Source organism: Tursiops truncatus, chromosome X (assembly GCF_011762595.2).
Source record: "Tursiops truncatus isolate mTurTru1 chromosome X, mTurTru1.mat.Y, whole genome shotgun sequence".
NCBI classification, from domain to species: domain Eukaryota; kingdom Metazoa; phylum Chordata; class Mammalia; order Artiodactyla; family Delphinidae; genus Tursiops; species Tursiops truncatus.
In genome coordinates, this window is record NC_047055.1 from 117186579 (window position 1) to 117206681 (window position 20103).

The 20103-nt window shown below is 39.8% G+C and overlaps 2 protein-coding genes across 9 annotated transcripts in view; one reads left to right on the forward strand and one right to left on the reverse strand.

The window, feature by feature from the left end:
- MOSPD2 (motile sperm domain containing 2) overlaps positions 1 to 5125 on the reverse strand; it is a 59844-nt gene extending 54719 nt beyond the window's left edge. For 4 of the 7 annotated variants that reach the window (XR_012329294.1, XR_012329295.1, XM_019925605.3 and 1 more), the window contains exons 1-2: positions 4972 to 5125; positions 4745 to 4814 (exon numbers count right to left, since the gene is read on the reverse strand). Coding sequence is in view for 3 of the 7 variants with exons in the window: in XM_019925605.3 (XP_019781164.1) it covers positions 4745 to 4814; positions 4972 to 4980 (79 nt within the window). In the remaining 4 variants the exon portion in view is untranslated. The remainder of the gene's footprint in view (positions 1 to 4744; positions 4815 to 4971) is intronic. The other 3 variants (XR_012329293.1, XM_004318922.4, XM_073799333.1) reach the window with 2 other exon arrangements.
- A 282-nt stretch (positions 5126 to 5407) lies between these two features.
- Positions 5408 to 20103, forward strand: part of FANCB (FA complementation group B) — a 51309-nt gene continuing 36613 nt past the window's right edge. For both annotated transcript variants that reach the window (XM_033849761.2, XM_073799611.1), the window contains exons 1-4: positions 5408 to 5549; positions 12304 to 13353; positions 16529 to 16681; positions 17885 to 17971. In XM_033849761.2, the coding sequence (XP_033705652.1) occupies positions 12421 to 13353; positions 16529 to 16681; positions 17885 to 17971 (1173 nt within the window). In that variant the 5' untranslated portion in view covers positions 5408 to 5549; positions 12304 to 12420. The remainder of the gene's footprint in view (positions 5550 to 12303; positions 13354 to 16528; positions 16682 to 17884; positions 17972 to 20103) is intronic.

The window sequence follows — 20103 nt, forward strand, 5'->3', positions numbered from 1 at the left end:
AGTCATGGAAAAAGAATATTCAGCTTTTATTGATATTTCAAGTTCAAAAAAGAGGTAAACTTAATAGAGTACTGGTGAGGAATACGTCACAGGTGGTAAAGCTAATGAAAAGCAAGAGAACGAGTAACGGCAAATGTAGGATAAGCAGCTGCCCTGTGAATGGCCGGGTTGAGGATACCCACAAAGTTCTTTTTCTTTTGTTGAATAGCGAGTACATGGGTGTTTATTTCATTCATGTTTTATACATTTTGTACATACAAGATATTTCAAAGTTAAAAATAAGAGGCCAAGACAAAACAAAAAGACTAGAAAAAGTTATTGGATGAGAGACAATTATTAAACTTAACAGCAATGGGAGAAACCACAAAGGAATGGATAAGTTTGAATACATTCAAAAAAGGAAAAAAGTCCAAATGACATAAACAAGAAAAGCCCAAACCAATTTTAAAAGCCATACTAAAGAAAAAAAATTTTTTAACTACAAATGGATGTAAACATATGAAAAGAAGTTTATTCTCATTAGTAATCAAATGCAAACAAAGAAGCATGAGTTAAGAAATGATCCTAAAGCTGTGGCGAGACTAACACTTTCATATCTGCTGCTGGGAATGAATCGTGGTGCAACTTGTATGGAGGAGAATTAAGCATACATATGAAGTATCTCAAAATATTCACACTCTTCAAACCAACAATTCTACTTCTACACATGACTCTTAAGGAAAAAATCTGAACTACTGTGCAAAACATTGTATTAACAAAAAACTGGAAAGAATCTAAATGTCCAAAAGGGACTACTTCAGATAAAAGATAAGAAAATTCTCTTTTATTTATAGAACTGAATATTAAGTAGTAATGTAAAACGTGGCTTACTTCATAATATGGGGAAATAAGATCACGTCAATAAAAAATGCAACACAGAAAAACTACATACAGAATGACCTTTTAACTATTTTTTTAATGTATAGAAAAAAAGGCCAGAAAAAAATGCACCCACTGTTAGAAGAGCTATCTCTGGATGATAAGCTTATGGGAGATTCTCCAGACTGTTTCTGGTATCACCCAAATTTATTTAAATGAATTCATATACTTATAGAGTCAGAAAACAAACCTAAAATTACAAAACCCACAAACCTCTCAGTTGCTCTTCAAACTCAATAAAGTACAGATGCATCGCTTTGGTGGCCAAGGCTCTCTACGCTATATTCCCACTGTTTTTAGGCAGGTATGCTTACCCTCCTTAAGGCTCATCAAAGCGGACTTCCTATGGCTTCCCGAACAAGCCCCACACCTTCTCACTTAAGCATCTCAGCTTGGACTATTTGAGCCACCTGGATCACAATCTCTACCTAGCCGAATTCTAGCATCTTCCAAAGTTCTTGAGAAACACCACCCGAACAAGCCCCACACCTTCTCACTTAAGCATCTTTGAGCCACCTGGATCACAATCTCTACCTAGCCGAATTCTAGCATCTTCCAAAGTTCTTGAGAAACACCACCTTTTCTAAGAAGTTTTTCCTAACTCGGTGCTAACCCAGTCACCCCCATTAGGTGTGATTTTTTTCCTGCTCTTTGACTCCTACAGAAATGATTTTAGCACTCATTCCTCTTGATAGAGCTCTGTTTTGATGGCTCTACTAGATTGTAGTCGTTCAGGAAGGGGCTCTATCCTTCTTTGGTGCTTTCTCTAATATTGACACACTGTTTCCCAGAATTAAGCACATAGTATGTGAGGAACTGAATACATTATTGTCACAAGGGATTAGTCTCTTTCCTTGGCCACAAGAAGGAGGAAGATAGAAGGGAAAATGTTCCTCATTCGAGGCTCAGCATGAAATTTCTTACAGAAACAATGAGGACAGAAACAGTAGTACTGCTACAACAATTATGGACTTAGATTTTATTCTTTTTGCAGCTACAAATCTATCCATAATTGGTAACTTAATTTCTGTGGAAACAAAAACATGCTCAGAATTCCCAAGAACCTACCCCCCAAGGACGTGTTGGAGTACAGCCAGTGTGTAAGGTAACATACTTGCAAATAATATTTTCCTTTAGGAAAAACATCATGTTTGCTTAAGCCTGCCTTAAGCCTCTTCTGAAACAAAATATTGTTAACAATAAGAGAAAGGGGAAAATGAAAGACAGAGGAAGGAGGAAAGTGGATGTTCTCAACACCTAACTTCTAAAAAGTAAACTTGAAAGGGAGAACACAGGCAAATCAAAAAACCCTTTTCACCACTTTCCTACTCTACCTTTACCCAGTGCTGTATTTCAGGAAACAGCTGAAACTTTAAGGGGAGAAAGTCTTTAAAGAACTTTTATTTTCCTTTCCAACGCAAGTCTTTAAATTAATTAATATTTGCAATGGCTGTGCAGATAACTCACCCACGTACATTCACACATCCCCAGGTGTGACAAAACCCTCCCTATACTTAATGCCAGACGGTGCTTTAATTTGAAATAACACTGGTCTTTAGGAGACATTTTGTGAGGGCTGCTCTTTGCCAGATTTTGGTGGGGGAGGGGAGACGGTCAGGACAGCTCTTAATACAGACTTGGACTCATCTTCATATGTATGTATTTAAGCATTGCTGTATTCAATCGATGACTATGTATTCAGAGCTGTGATAAGTATACAGAGGCGAGTCAGACCCTGCCCTCAAGGCCCAAAGGCTGCCCCAGACCCACAGACATTCTACTGAAGGAAATGAACAATAAGGAAACAAATGAACAGGAAATTACAGGTTATGGTAAGAGCCGTAAAGGAGACAAGACAGGGAGGCTACTTAATAATTGGCAAAGGCCTCTCGTATACATGTAAACCAAGATGGAAAAGAAAAGAAGAACGTAGCCATGCTCACTCCCTATAAAGAGCCTTCCAGGCAGAGAGAACTGGAAAGGTCCCGAGATGGAAACAGACTCAGTCCATCTGGAGTGCATAAAAGCAGCAGTGTGGCTAGCCATGTTATTCAAACTGTGGGTCACATTTGTAGGTTGAGATGTCAATTTTATGGGTCATTGTATCAGGGAGTCATAGGTTTTCAGCATAAGTATTCTTTAATGAACTTCTGCTTCAGTTATGTGTGTGCGTGTGTACTAAGTTACAACGTATAATACGTTTCTTACTGTGGGCAGTGGTGAAATCTGTACTAAGCAAGAGGAGTAGTAAAAGATGAGGGTGGAGCTCATCCAGCTCGTGCATACATGGCCTCACAGTGTAGGCCACCATAAAGAATTGGGGTCTATGCTAAACACAGCAGAAAGGTACTGAAGGGTTTCAAGCTGGGGAGTGCCATGATCTAATTAGACATAACGGTGCTGCCAAAAGATCACTAGAGTGAATTCAGAAGACCTGAGCACCAGCCCCGGCCTAGCTACTAACACTAGGGCGTTTGAGCAAATCACTTCATCTCTCTAGAGCTCACTTTCTTCACTGTAAAAATGAGAAGGTTGGGCCAAGATGACCTTCAAGATCTTATCTATCGCTAAATTCCATGACTATATCCTGCTTCCTCCCTCGGGCCTAAGTAAATGACCATTAGGGAGAACTAGCTCATTAGGTCAAGTTCTGGGTTACTTCTTACAATGTTATAAACCACGTAGCTCTAAGAGTACATTTCCACTGAAAGCAATTTTAGAATTCTCTCTTTACTGGAACCAGCTATCTTATTAGAAATGAGATCTCTAGGCTACAAGTGAATCAAGTGCTTTTGCAACTCTCTGGTACAAAGTTTGGAATGTGAAGAAAACTGACAAGGAGGGATGAAAAGATTTACTGACTAGGTTATTCCAAACATATTTCTTTATTTGTTCTAGGTCATTAACTGACATACCATCTAGGGCAGTCTAAAGCTGTGGGGAACCTCCGCTCAGCACTAAAATCAAGATGTAGAAGCTGAACTCCTTTCACATAACCAAAAAGACTACTGAGGAAAAATACTGAGAGCCTACTATATGCTAACCCCATGCTACACAGTTTGATATATGCCTTTTCATTTAATTCTCCTAACCTAATTATTCACATTTCACACTTATGGAATCAGGGGCTCAGAGAAGACAAGCAAGCTAGTAAGTGGCAGGGTCTGGATTAGACTATTTATTCCATATTTATAATACATTATCCTACAGGCTTCTGAAAATTACTGTACAAAGATTAAATCATCAAATACTGGACAGCTCAAGTTATCTGTGACATCTGGACACAGAACGTTCACCCAATAAATCAATTCTGGACTCACAGGTACTTTGCTATGTACATGTGGGATAAAAAGATAAGAACTCGCTCCAGCACGAGAGGGCCTACTTCGCGGGGAGCCTGCTGGGTTGTAGGAAGTGCAATTAGGCAAAATGGCCGAGGAATTCAGATCCCCAATTAAGCACACGTGAGTAGTATTACAGCTGTTTCCAGGTTCATTTTCTAGATTGTTGCTCGTGAAAGGTCATTAGAGGTACAGTGTCACCTGAGCTGAGGGCCTGACAAGTGTCCTGCAAGTTCCATAAACTCGAGACGCTCAAAACACTTCCAACTTACGTTAACCCTTTAGGAATCAATGGACGCATCACTTGCCCAAGTGGAGCAGTGTCCTTGCCATATATTACGGAGAGTAAAACCTGGGAAACGTGGAGGGCACGGTCCCTAACCCCGTGAGGATCGAAATGGTCCCTAATGACTCCCGCAAACACCCCAGCAAAGTTGGGGACGCTCATTTCACACCTGCCTCAACACCGAGATTGCGGTACCCACCTGTCACATACTCAGCTTCGAACCTCCGTCGGACGTCAGAGATGAGCTTGGCTTTATTCTGGGCTTGACACTATAAGGGAGACACGAAGGGACGCTTAGACATTACGCGCTCCATCCCACTTCCCCGCTGCCCAGCCCACCTGCACCTGGGCGCACGGCCCCCGAGGCTGAGGCGGCTTCGGGGTCGGAGTTGGAGGGGCTCGGCAGCGGTGCGGTCGGCTTCTCACCTCGGCCATGGTCGCGGTCGTGGACGTGATTGCAGTTGCCCTCGCCACTTCCACGACACTGCGGTCCGACTATCTCATCACAGGGCAAGCCGGCCCGGAGGTAAAGAGGGAAGGGCGGGAGGTGGAGGCGGTCGCGTGACAACGGAAGGCGGGCAGCAGCGCCGCCGCACCGCCCAATCCGGTGCGGCCGCCTGGGAATGGAGGCGGGACCAGGCCCTCAAGCTGGCTTCCCATTCACTTCTTGTTCGGGCCCCGCCCCCCGACGTCTCCTGCACTGCGGACCCGCCCCCGCCAACCGGCGGATCGCGGGCGCTTCCCTCTTCAAGCTCAGCCCTGACTAGCTCCTCCTGCTATTCGCTTTCACAACATTCCCCGGAGGCCTCGCCTCCTCAGCCTCCCTTGGCAACCCGGTCCTGGCCGCTAGGCAGGCTCCGCCTTCTCTGCGCTGGACGCAGCCTCCGGCCTGGGCCTCCCAAGATGCAGCGCGCGGGCGGGAGGTTTGGAGCCTCCTGCCGCTGAGCGGTTTTGCGGCGTTGGGGACGTGGCGGCTGTGGTGTGCTAGAGCCTCACACGCTGAGGTAGGGCCGGCGGCGTGTTCCCTGACCCAGCCTTCGCCGAGGGGGTGGCGGCGGCGCAGGGTTTTGCTCCCCTAGTCCCTTTATTGCGGAAGAGCGCGAAGGAAGTGGGCTATCCGGGGCCTGTGCCCACCCTTCTCTGGAAGGATAACTAGATTATTCCAAGTGGTTACTCTATTCGAGGATTATTTCGCTTGACACTTTCTTCACCCCTGCAGCATCTTTCTCACTTGGAGGGTGAAATACTTAACAGAGAATATATCTTTGACATCTTTAAAACAGGTATATAGAGTTAAAAGATGTAAAGCGTCTTACGGTTTATTAATTAAGGAAGTGCTCAGCCGGGGCAATTTTGCCCCCCCCCGGGGGACATTTGACCATGTCTGGAGACATTTTTGGTTTTCGCAACAGAAGACTACCAAGAAGTTGTAAGAACGGTCCCCATATTCCCACCAGCCATAGTCAACCACGATGGACACTCTTTTGCTCCAAACTTTCTTTATATGTTCACTTTTTTTTAATGGGGGAAAAATGAACATTGTTTAAAAAGTATTTGAATACGCCCTTGAAATAGTATTTCAGATATGGCTAAAGCCTCTCTCTGGCTCCACTCCCCTACTCTGATATTCCTCTTCTCCAAAATCAGTAGTCATTGGGATTTGGCATGAATCTTTGCACCTTTGCTTTTTTTGCTTTGGACCAGGCTGCCTAGGTTTGAATCCTGGCTCTATCACTTCCTATCTGTAGGCCTTAAACTCCATGCCTCAGTTTCCCCATCTGTAGAATGGGATAATACTGCCTACAGCATAAGGACGTCATGAGGAATGAATTAGTCCAAAGTGCTTAGAACAGTGCCTGGCATAGAGAGAGCAGTCAGGGAATACAGCCATTGCAGGTAAACAAAATATTTCATGCTGTTTTATGTGTTTTGATTTTGATACATAATGTACTACAGTATACATTTTTCTTCAACTTAATTTTTTTCATTTGACTTCTGAAGTCTAGCCCCGAGGATACACATCTAATTCATTCCTTTTAACTGTAGTATGATATTCCATCTGTATTCATTCCCCCATTGGTGGTCATTGAAGTTCTTGCTTTTCAAAAAAAAAATTGCAAATGACGGCAAAGTGAACATTCTAGAGCAATGTCTTTGTGCATTATTATGTAGGATTATTTCTCTGGGTTCATATCTAGAAATGAAATTGCTGGGTATATGCATTTCTGTTTACTGCCAAATTGCCTCCCAAAGTCTCCCTTTAATTAAGTACTTGTAATGATTTCCTAACTGATGGCTCCTCCTCCAATCTCAATTCACTCCGCCATCTTCAACACTGTCACCAGGATCTTTATTATTCAGAAGTACAATCCTGTGATTTCTTTTTTTTTTTTTTTTTGCGGTACGCAGCCCTCTCCCTGTTGTGGCCTCTCCCGTTGCGGAGCACAGGCTCCAGACGCGCAGGCTCAGCGGCTATGGCTCACGGGCCCAGCCGCTCCGCGGCATGTGGGATCCCCCTGGACCGGGGCAAGAACCCGTGTCCCCTGCATCGGCAGGCGGACTCCCAACCACTGCGCCACCAGGGAAGCCCCTCTGATTTCTATTTTTGAAATCTTTCAGTGATTTATCACTGCTTAGAGAAAGCTAGAATTCCTTAGTATGGTATCAAGAACCTTTAATTTAATCTTTCCTGATTCTCTCAGTGGACCACCATCCCCCCACATTCATCTACATTTCAGGTACACTAAGTGTTGTTGGGAAAGGGAAAGGGGAGACTGATTCTGGGCAAGCCCCAACAAATGACCTAGGTATATAGGTAGAAAAAGTTTTAACAGTGGACCCATTCTGTAGCCAAGTTAATCTACTTAGGTAAAGAATGTCCTATATGTTGGAAAAATGATATCTATGGGTATTACGCTCATACGTTTATGTTTAATATTATTAGGTGAAGTTTTTAGTTGGGAGTCTTAATTCTATCTTTTTTCCAAGGGTAGAATTCCAAAGACACTTTCCATCGGTCGCAATCTATGGATTGGTTTCTTAAGAGTTTTATAGCTTTCACCTGCAGATAATATAGTGTCTTTTAGGACCTTCCTGAACCAGACTTGTAGTTTATTTAAGAGTTCTGAAATTTATAATGCCAGTTGTTATTATTAGCATTGAACGGGAGCATTGTTTATTTGGTGGGAGGCTGGGAGAGAAGGGTGATAATTCGTTGCCCATCTACTATATTTAGGTTAGCATGTATTGTTTTTCTAGTATACTCACACATCTGTTTCCATTTTGTATGTGAAATATATACAGTCAACTTTGATGTGTGGTAATACAGAACAGGAAAAGCTCAAATTAACTACCTAGTATTTTACAAATAATCTGCATCCAAATCTCCCCTCCCTCCTTCCCTCCGCCACCCCCCTCCAGAGCTGAAACAGGAGGTAAAACTTAACTGGTTTGAGTTACCTGTTTTATTCTGCAGCCACTGTTATAAGAGTACCAAGTAAAAAGTCAAGTGACTAATAGGCTGGAATACTAAGCCTGGTGTCCTGATTTGATTAATCAAGGCTTGTTTATATTGGTTTAAGAACCTCTAAATTGAACCTGGGTTTGTTTCCGGATTATTTCTATCTGAAAAAAGAACATTACCACTTATTCCATAGCCTTAAAGGTTTGTCTTATGTACATATACTCAGAACTTTTACTTTTAAAAAAGATGTTGCATAGTATAAAATAAAACAGTATTCACAGATATGTGAATTCAGTAAGCCTTGAGATTACAGAAAGTTTGAGGAAAAAATTTATCTTTATAAATATATTATAGTTTCTAATTTTTAACCCTAAAGATGGTCCATTTAGAATAACTTACCTTAAAAATGTGCATGTTTTTGCAGTAGTATTTAAAAATAAAAAAATAATCACCTTTTATGTAGCAGTTATGTTTTTTAAATCTATTTGAGTCTAAGTCCATGAGAAGAAGTTTGCTTTTTGCCTAGAGCTCATGCTAAAAGCATGTTGGGTTAGGATTATAATAGGATAATAGGATTACAATTTAGCAGTGGCTTGCACCCTTTTATCTCTATGTCACTCATACGGTCAGTACACTGTTTCGCATCTGTCTTTCCAGGTAGTAGTTTAGGGATCATAGATCGTAGATATGGGGGGTGCGGGGGAGTGGCGGTAAGTGCATGCAAAGCTTTTAAATTAGGGGACAGTTACCCAGTCAAGTTTGTGTTTTAGAACAATAAGTGAGGTAGCATAAATGAATAGATATATTGCAGGGGAGAGAGACTAGATTAAGGAAGACTGATTAAAGGGCTTTTATCTCAACCTAAATGAGAGATGAAACCCTGAATCATCATAGTGGCAGTTGGATCAGAGAGTTGGAAGAAAGAAGTTTCTAAGTTAAGGAACTTGGTGATAGCATTAAAAGAATAGAATGTAAGGGGCCTGATTTTCCTAACTCATTACTTTATGAAGGTGCAACAATACATACTCCAAAGATTTTTGAAGGGGGCGGTTCTGTGACCTTTTACTTAGTGGTCTTACCACTAAGATCCTCCTTACTCCTGTCACACTTGGGTGTTGGTGAACAAGAGCATTGTGTTGATGACACATTAGTTGTGACATTTAATATTAAAATAACAAAATCCTTTCCTGGACAGAAGGTATTTTTGGTTGTTTTTAGTATTAAGAAATCTGAACACCTTTTGAAGTGAGTAGGTAGTAAAAGACAATGAGTTTTTAGATCTTTACCTCAGAATATATAATTTATATTTATAATATATAATGCTAAAAAAGAATATATCATTTAGTGCTAAAAAAGGAAACTTTCTTAGAAGTCTTCTAAGAGGTCTGAGATGTCTGTGGGAAATTTGAAATAAATTAGTAGTCATACATTTTGATGTAATATAACCAATATGTGTATTTCCTTTCAAGTAAAACGTAGTTTCGTAATTAAAAGCCACACGTTTGGTTACCCTACGTATCTTCTTTACTGATGAAGCTGAAACTACTCTGGGGTACCTGTTGTCCCAGACCTTCGCATGAATTGCTTAACAACAAGCCAGGAAACTGTTTGGCTTCTGCTAGTTTGTATTATGATCTAGTATCTCTAGTTACTTCACTAATACTTCTTGAAATTCTCAAAAGCAATATCATCAATTTGATTTGAAAAACAACCCCAAATGCCATAGAGGAATGTATTTATCTGTTGCTGCATAACAAATTACTCCCAAATTGAGCAGCATAAAACAACAAACATTTATTAACTTAAAATTTCTGAGGACCAGGAATTTGGGAGCCGCTTAGCTGGGGTGGGTCTGCTCAGGAAAGCTTGACTGGAGCTGGGAGATGGGATCCCTGGAAGGCTCACTCACATGGCTCTTGGCAAAAGGCCTCAGTCCCTTGCTGGCTGTTGGCAGGAAGCCACAGTTCCTTGCCACGTGTACATCTCCGCGGGGCTGCCCGAGTGCTTAATGATACGGCAGGTGGCTTTCCCCAGTGCAAGTGAGCCAAGGAACAGGTCACTGAGGAAACCACCATGCTCTGTCACCCAGTCTTCTGCTGTATTCTGTTGGCTGGAAGTGAGTCATAATGACCAGGCCTCACTCAAGGGGAGGAGAGTTCCTTCTTGATGGAAGGAATTTCAAAGAGATTTGTGAGCATATTTTATTTTATTTTTTTGGCTGCATTGGGTCTTCGTTGCTGCGCGCGGGCTTTCTCTGGTTGCGGCAAGCTGGGGCTACGCTTTGTTGCAGTGCGCCAGCTTCTCATTGCGGTGGTTTCTCTTGCTGCGGAGCACGGGCTCTAGGTGCGTGGGCTTCAGTAGTCGCAGCACGTGGGCTCTAGAGTGCAGGCTCAGTAGTTGTGGCGCATGGGCTTAGTTGCTGTGAGCATATTTTAAAACCACATGTATTTGGAAGTTAGACAATAAGGTGCAGCCTCTCCAATTCGAATGTAGATGCTGACTAATCTAGTCTGCTTTTAAGTAGAATTGCCTCTAAATCAAGTCATTTCAATAAAATGCAGGCTATATTAAGTTAAATTTATAGATTAATGGTTCAGTGACTTTTTTTCTAATTGGACTATTGGTAGATTTTTATATTAAAAGAACAAAACCTAAGCCTTTGGAGTTTGCTTCTCATTTGAAAGAGGAAAACAATATTACTTCCTTGTACATGACCTAGTTTTCATTTATTTTTAAAGTACTTTATTTTCCTGGTTTAAGTGATCCACAAATAAGAGAAAAGAGAGAGTATGAGTTAGAGTTACTTATAGTGAGTGACGGGAGACATTTCAGCATTCACAGACCATTAAGTATGCAACTATTCTGATGTTTCTAAGATTAGGTACTGTATGAACCAGAGCCAGCCATGATGATGAGAATGATAGTAGCTAGCCTTTATTAGCACTTTCTACGTGCCAGCTTCTATTTCAAGTGAGTTATATTAGCTAATTCCAGCACCTTGTGGGGTAGATACTGTTACTACACCCCATTACATAGATGTGGATGTGAGGCATAAAGGGGTTAAGAAACTTGCCATAGATCACACATCTAGTACAAGGCAGGCCCAACACTCAGAGGGTGTTCTAAAGGTGCACGGTTCTTAGCATATGCTAAGCATTTGGTAACTGTTACAGGAGTGACTCAGCATATATAGCCACTGGATAAAGAGACATCAACATCTTTTTCTTACATGTTTTCTTACATGTGTTCAGTGGAGGGGGTGTTCCTTTGTTATGTGTTCTACTTTACTAATTCTCTCAAGTTGTCTTTCTTAACCAGTGTTCAGAGTAAGGGAATGTGTGCCAGGACAGTGTAGTGGTTAAAAGTGTAGGTTCAGGAGGCATTGGGCCCCTCTTCCAAATCTAGTGCCATTGCTGATTAGCTTTGTAAGCTTGGAAGAATTTTCTGACCTTTGTTAGACTACGGTTTTCTTGTTTATAAGATGGGATAATAAGAATACTTACTTTAAAAGAGTAGTTGTGAGCCTTAAGTGAAATAATGCATGTATTGTACCTGGCATATAATAAGCGTGAATAATTGATAGCTATTATTTAATTCTTGTGTTCATTATAACAATGATACTCTATTTTAATCCTCTGTTTTATAGAGGATCCTCTATTTTATAGATCCTCCATAATCTCTATTTTCTTCTACTTTGAATGAGGATAGTGACTTCCTTAGGGTGTAAAACTGCACTGTTTTTGCAAAGTAAGATTTAAGATTTATTTCTGTTACGCTTATGGAGATTTTTTTAAAGCCATGTTACAGCATCTCCTGTTTTTCTTTCTGGGCTTTCATTTTGGCCATCGAGTCCGTTCGAACTCCTTTCTCAGGGAAGCAGGAACCCAAGCGCCTGGTCTGTGGGAGTGCTCTAATTTGAATCCTTGACTGACTGAGTTGTCATTGTAGAGGGACTCAGGCCGACAGGGAGAAACCAGATTAGGTTGGTAGGTTTGAGAGACAGAAGTAGAACCCTTAAGAAATTCCCTGAGCCAGAGAGAATGTGTGCAGTTCCTTATAATAGAGCACCCACACCTTTTAATAGATGCTGTTAACACATTCGGTTATCTTTTGTGGTGTGGTTATTTGCATTCTTTGCAAACTGTGTTTTTTAACGGCTGTACAGAAATAACATTTGGGATACAGTTTTTTGATAAGTGTGACGTTGTTAAAATAGCATAAAAAGCTTAAAAATGTCAAAGTTTATAGTTACCTATGTGATGGTTCTCTAACAAAAACATGTGTTTTCTTTTCAGCTCTGCCTACTGGATGGCAGTTTCCCTCATTTCATTTTTAGGTTTAGAAGCATCAACTGGAATCGATTTACATTTGAAAATTGGACTTGATACTGTGGCTTTACTAGCAAACAAGCAATGTCATCTAATGAACAAGAAAGGCTCTTCTGTTATAATGGAGAAGTCCTTGTTTTTCGTTTGTCTAAAGGAAATTTTGTAGATGAAGGGCCTACAAAAACAACTGTGTTACATGTCCGAAGAATGGTATTTGACAGAGGAACAGGAGTATTTGTTCAGAAATCCACTGGATTCTTCAGCATAAAAGAAGAATACTCTCATTTAAGAATTATGGGTTGCGACTGTGTTTCAGATTTCAGAACTGGAATTAATCTGCCTTATATTATGATACAGTGCATTAAAAAGAGTAACGTTTTCAGATATTTTCTACTATTTCTTCACAGTACCAATAAATTTGAAAAGCGTTTGAGTTTTAGCCTACACTGTGAGTTGAAGGACAGCATAAGGGTCCTTAATGGCCCTTTGGTTTTATGGAGACATATCCAAACATTCTTTTATATCTCTTCCCAAACTGGCAAAGTTGTTACTATGTCCATTAAGTTTTCCTCTATTGAGTGGGCAGGGGAGATTGAAAATGTAGGTATGGTTTTGTTAGGACGAAAGAGATGTAACTTATCTGAGGAAGGATGTACCCCACAGCCTTCAAAATCAGATTATGCAACTTGGAATACTCAATTTTGTGTATACTCGCTCGAAAGGGAAGAAGTAATAAGTGATACATACATTATCCCTCCTGTTTATACCAGTGTGATAACATGTGTGCATGTCTGTGCAACTGAGATTGTCAACAACCGGTTAAGAATGTCGCTGATTGCTCTTACTCAAAAGAATCAGCTGATTTCATTCCAAGATGGGACTCCTAAAAGTGTGTGCCAGCTTCCATTTGGAGATCCTTGTGCAGTTCAACTTATGGATTCAGGTGGAGGAGACCTCCTTTTCGTCATATCCTTTAGGGCCAGTGATGCTTGTGCTGTTTGGGAAAAGAACTTTCAGGTATGGTACCTTTTTTTTTTAAAGAAGATGTTGGGGGTAGGAGTTTATTAATTAATTAATTTATTTTTGCTGTGTTGGGTCTTCATTTCTGTGCGAGGGCTTTCTCTAGTTGTGGCAAGCGGGGGCCACTCTTCATCGCGGTGCGCGGGCCTCTCACTATCGCGGCCTTTCTTGTTGCGGAGCACAGGCTCCAGACGCGCAGGCTCAGTAGTTGTGGCTCACGGGCCTAGTTGCTCCGCGGCATGTGGGATCCTCCCAGACCAGGGCTCGAACCCGTGTTGCCTGCATTAGCAGGCAGATTCTCAACCACTGCGCCACCAGGGAAGCCCCAGGTATGGTACTTTTAATCATTCAGTTGGCATAGTCTTAGACCTACTAAGCATCCCTGTGCTTCATAGGGTTCATCCTGGAGTCTTATTATCCAAATCAATTTTTAGTGCTGCACTAAAAAGAAAATCATATATGTTACATCAGTCCTTTTTCTTAAAATTATCTGAATATTACTTGATAAGGATTTTGCCTTGTGATTTTGAGTCACAAAACCCTTGAGTTTTGGGGAATACATAAATACATAACTACAATTATTATCTATTTGTCTTTTACTATAACTTTTTAATTTTCATAAGTTGGTAATAATTGGCTTTGTATTTTTACTTAGAATAAGATCATAAACCTTTCTAGAAAACTCAAATCAGTTGTTGAGCTTTTTTTATTTTTATCTATTTATTTTTTTTGCGGTACGCCGGCCTCTCACTGTTGTGGCCTCTCCCGTTGCGGAGCACAGGCTCCGGACGCTCAGGCTCAGCGGCCATGGCTCACGGGCCCAGCCGCTCCGCGGCATGTGGGATCTTCCCGGACCAGGGCACGAACCCGTGTCCCCTGCATCGGCAGGCGGACTCCCAACCACTGCGCCACCAGGGAAGCCCAGTTGTTGAGCTTTTTAAAAGTTGGTCATTATCGTTTTAAAGTTAAAATGAAATCTAGAGGAATTCCTTGAAATCTATCATTGTCCCTTTAGAGACAAATAATTGTTCTCCAGAGAAAAGTGATGGGTTAATTTTTCTAAAAACCATTGCTTAGAGAATGTTACATTTTGAAACTCAGAGTTGTCCTTTGAGCAAGCATTCACATTTTATCTACATGTAGTCATGTCTTTTAATGTAAGGTTGGGAAATTGCTTTAAAATACTCACTGGTATTGAGCATTCAATAACAAGTAAAAAGGTGCAGAAAATGAAAAGGAAGTTGGAGGATTGTAACTGTGCGTCTCCGATAACATTTCTCTGACCCTGGTGTTTTGTTAACATTGCGTCCTCCTGGCTTAAGATGTTTATCAGCACATTCATTTATGTGATATGAAGTGTTTATAGTTTAAGATCTTCCAAAGTAGATTTTTTTAATACATTATACAATCTTTTAAGTTCCTGTGCTGCTTTGGGAAAAAAAGCAGATACTGCCTTACTTGATGTGCCCTGTCCATTTAATTAGAAGCTCAATTAAATTTTCTATCACAGGACTTCCCTGGTGGTCCAGTGGGTAAGACTCCGTGCTCCCAATGCGAGGGGCCCGGGTTGGATCCCTGGTCAGGGAACTAGATCCCGCATGCTGCAACTAAAGATACCACATGCCACAACTAAGAAATTGTCTCTGCAAGTTTTGACAAGTATTCTATGTAGCAGGCATTTCAAAATTGAGATCATTGTCAGGTATATGTGAAACAGATAGTGGTGTGTTGTAGATAGAAAGAGGCTAATATATTCTAGAGGTGCGATGTCTTATACGGTAGCCACTAGCCGCAGGTGGTGATTCAACATTTGAAATGTGGCTGGTGTGAATTAGAACATGCTGTCCATGTCAAATACACACCAGATTTCAAAGGCTTAGTAAAAAATGGAAATAAAATATCTCTTTAATAATTTTTATTGATTATATTGAATTGAAATAATATTTTAGATAGATTAAATAAAATAAGTTTCACCTTTTTACTGCTACTAGAGAACTTTCTTTTATTGGCTACTGGAAAATTTAAAGTTATATATGTGCCTTGCATTTGTGGCTCACGTATATTTCTTTCGGATGACGCTATTCTAGAGCTAGAGATTGCAGGCGTGTGTGTGCATGCATGCGTGCACAGCTCTATGGTGTTTGCGTGCTGAGCACATTCTTATTACCAGTGTCTCTTCACATGGTTCATTATAGTCCATGCTATTCATGGTGGGGCAGTGGGAGGAAGGGAGGATATGAGTTTACAGCTTTCTCCCTGCATGAGTGAAAAATCACTGCTTTGGAATTAACCTTATAGGGGAAAGATTGATATTTCATTATATAGATTGAGAGTCTTATGTTCTTGCTGTAATGCAGGCTACCCTCCACCTAGAGGATGATGTATCCATGCGGGATTCTAAGTGGGAGTTTCAGCTTTTCTGCCTGAGGGAGAAGGGATTTCTGATCCCCATGGTGTTAGTTTTCTAGGGAACCAATCTGGAAGCTTTCAGCTTTATGGATCTTTAAGAAGTTGTCTTCTGTTTTAAACTTGGGGTCTCACGTTCTTGTATAAACCTAAGAAATCATTTCATTAGGCTAGGATGATTCTAGGTGCCCTACTATTAGGATCCCTCCCCTTCTGTGCCCCTCATAATGACTGTTCTGTCCTACCAGAGTTTAGGGTATTAATTAATTTTATATGGACTCTTAAACGTTATTCTGCTTTGAGAGCTCTTAAAGTGTTTGCTAGTACCGTCTAGTTACCTAATGCCACTGAATTCCTTGTTTAATTGGTTTGATCATAAATACATATCCACTAAGGCTTATGGGAGTGAGGGTCATCCTTAAATTAACCGGTTAGAGAAAGAATCTTCACTAGAGTTAGTCATGAGAAGTGTTAGAATTTATAAATTATAAAATTTTAATATACAAATCAGGAACGTGACAGTCCCTGGACAAATGTTGATAAAGAAATGTCAGTACCTTGCTATTTATAAATTGATGACTGCTTATGTCTTCTCGTCTCCCAATATCTTTATTTTAGTTTAGTTTTCAGTGTTTACCCTACCATTTTCATGGCTTGTTTGTAAGACTGAAGATGACAAATTAGAGCTACGTGCAACAAAAGGATTTAGCTTACTTCACATCTGATTTTTTTCTTTCTCTATTCCTTCTTTAACACTCTCTTTCAGGTTGCTGCTAAGTGGGAGAAAGTTAGCTCAGTACTGATAGATGACTTTCTTGGAACTGGAACTGAACAAGTACTGCTACTTTTTAAGGACCCCTTGAATTCAGATTGCCTCAGTTCCTTTAAAATAACAGACCTGGACAACTTAAACTATTCAGTAAGTTCTGTTTACTTTTTATGCATTACTTAAGAATATTTTAGAAAATTTGAGCACTTTAAAGCTTTTGACTTACCCTTTAAATATTTTTGATTTCATACTTAAAGTAAGCTTTTAGAACTTTAAAAATACATACATTGAATCTTTTAAATAGTACATTGACTCTTCTTTCAACAAATGTTATACAAATTGACTTTTTAAAAATATTTATTTTTATACAGCAGGTTCTTATTAGTTATCTATTTTATACATATTAGTGTAGGTGTTTTTGTTATAAATTTGGAATATAGTATATCTGGTATTCACTCAAGTGACAATAATACTGTAAATTAACTATTGTTGCTTCTGAAAAGCACATTTTATACCAATAAACATGATAATATTGGATTAATTAAGGAACAAAATAAAGCGAAACTGCTTTACTAAAAGAAGTAACAGTTCATAATATCTTAAGATTTTGAGCATAAGGAAAATAATACTCTGGAAGTTTCAGATCTATATAAAACATCTCTGAGCCTCAGGGGTTTTTTTTTTCTGTTTTCTTTTTCCATTAGTAAAATGAGGATAATTCGTATTTTCTCTAGTTATGGGATTTTATAAAAGCCTAGTAAGCTGATTTTTTTTTTTTTTTTTTTTTTTTTGCGGTACACGGGCCTCTCACTGCTGTGGCCTCTCCTCTTGCGGAGCACAGGCTCCGGACGCGCAGGCTCAGTGGCCATGGCTGACGGGCCCAGCCGCTCCGCGGCATGTGGGCTCTTCCCAGACCGGGGCACGAACCCGTGTCCCCTGCATTGGCAGGCGGACTCTCAACCACTGCGCCACCAGGGAAGCCCAAGCTGATACTTTTTGAAGCAGTATACAAATGTTAGGTGGGTGGTAATAGTGGAAATAATAAGTTTTTTTCTAGTTATGAGAAGATGAGGGGGAAAATATGTATCTTGTCTTTTATATAACAGTGTGTATTGTGGCACACTGCCTTTTGGATAAACTTTAATTGTATTTTGTTAATCTTAAGAATTTTCAGTTTCTTTCAAAATTTTTAGTGTATTGTTTTAGTGTATTGTTTTATTTATTAGAGTGTAAAGTTTTATTTATTAGAGTGTAAAGTTTATTTAGTTTATTTAGTTTATAAAGTTTATTTAGTAGAGTGTAAAGTTTTATTTATTAGAGTGTAAAGTTTTAGTGTATTGTTTTATTTATTAGAGTGAATCATTGGATTACAATGAAGATGACTTATTTGACGGCAAAGAGAATTATTTGGTGGTTCCACCTCTGGAAAGAAGATTGAAAGTTAGTGTCTTTGCTTTCTGCTTTTGCTTTTTTGGATTAGTGCTGTTCTAAATGAAGGAAAGAACATTGAAAGAAAGGTCCTTACAGTATAAGAAGCTGAGTGATTGGGAGGGAAAAATATGGTACAGGTATCCCCTGCTTTTTGAAAGTTCGCCTTATGCCACTTTGCTTTATGCCACTTTGCTTTTACGAAAGACCTGCGTTAGCACCTGTTTTTGCTAACAGAAAGAAATCCAAAGAGGACTTTCACTTTTATGAGAAAAGGCGAAAGCGAAAATAGCGTTCAGCGTTTGTTTTGCGATGAGCCGTTATACCTCACGTCCCGAGAAGCGAGAGTAACCCCGCCAAGCTCCTTCCTGGGGACTGAGTTCGGCATCTCAGCATCCAGCTGCCATAGCTTTGACCTGTGTCTGTGAGCACCCGTGCTTTATCTCCCATTTATTTTGTGCATCCCTTAGCAAGATGTGTCCTAAGGTAATTGCTTCTTTGCTTTACATCATTTCATAATGGCTTTCAAAAGGTTTCATAGGCATGCTCTACTTTTGGGTAGTGGGGAAACCTGTATTTCAAAGGATCTATTTCCTTTTTTGGTACCTCTGTAAAAGCTATTATGACATTACTTATAAATGTGTCATCTAAACATGATACCTTTTTGTCGTAAGATTATGTAAATTTAATAAGCCTTATAAGATAAAATAGAGACTGACTTTTGAAAACACATTCTTCCTAGTTTTTAGGATCAGCATACCATAACTCTTTTAAAGGAGCAGCAAATATGATGAATCATGACATGTTCTAAACATGATCAGTTTACCTTCAAGTTTTCCATACAAAGCTCTCTAAAAGTTTTTGATTTTTTCCCAAATGTATGAAGGTAACACACATTCCCTGTAAAATACTCAGACTATGCCAAGAAATATTCAAGAGATACTCACAATTACCTATGATTCCACTACTGTGATGTAACCAGTTTTAACACTTTGACTTGCATATTCTTGTTGATGTTTTTAATGAATATATACAAGTTTACATGGAAATGTGATTATAAGATGCCTGTTCTTATGTAACCTGCCTTTTTTCATTCATAAAAATTTTCCAATATACAGAAAATTCATAGAATAAAACAGTGATTATCTCTAGTCCCCATGTAGATTCAACTATTGTTACTTTATAAAAAATCACATTTGCCTCATCTGTTTCTGCTTGTGCGTATGTACATGTATTTGTACGTTTTTGCAGAACCATTTGAAAGTTGCACATCTTCTAATACTTCACTCCTATGTGTTTTAGCAGGAATCTCCTAAAAATAAAGACATTCTCCTATGTAACCCTGATACCATTATTCACTTAGAAAGTTAGTATAATAATCTCTTAATCTTATTTACTATTCAGTCCATATTCAAATGGCTTCAATTGCCACAAAAATGTTTTTATATGGCTGCTTTTTTCAGGATCCAATCAGTTTACACTTGCACTTGATTATTATATGTCTCATTGGTCTTTTCATCTAGAATTATGCCCTCTCCCCGTTTTGAAAAAAGTGACACTAATGAGGAGGCCAGGCCAGTTGTCCCTCCTTTCTGATTTGTCTGTTTCCTTGTGTTGTCATTTATCTTTTTCCTTTATCCCTGGCAAACTTTTTTGGTGAAGGACCAGATAGTAAATATTTGTACTTTGCAGGCCCTTTAAAAGTTTTTTTTGCAAGTATTTTAATATTAAAGTGAATTCAGTAAATGCTTAGTGAACACGTATTAGATGTGAATGTAAACAGTAGATAAATAAAACATAATGGACATAGAACCATAAAGGAAAAGGTTGATTACATTAAAAACTTCTTTGCTCCAAACAAAGTAAAATAAATAAAAAGGCAAATTATATAAAAAGAAATCGGAACATATTTGACAAAGGATTAATTTTCTTAATATAAATAGGCATTATTCTAAAACAGTATTGAGTTTTGGGGTTTTTTTTGCGGTATGCGGGCCTCTCACTGTTGTGGCCTCTCCCGTTGCGGAGCACAGGCTCTGGACGCGCAGGCTCAGTGGCCATGGCTCACGGGCCCAGCCGCACCATGGCATGTGGGATCTTCCCAGACCAGGGCACGAACCCGTGTCCCCTGCATCGGCAGGTGG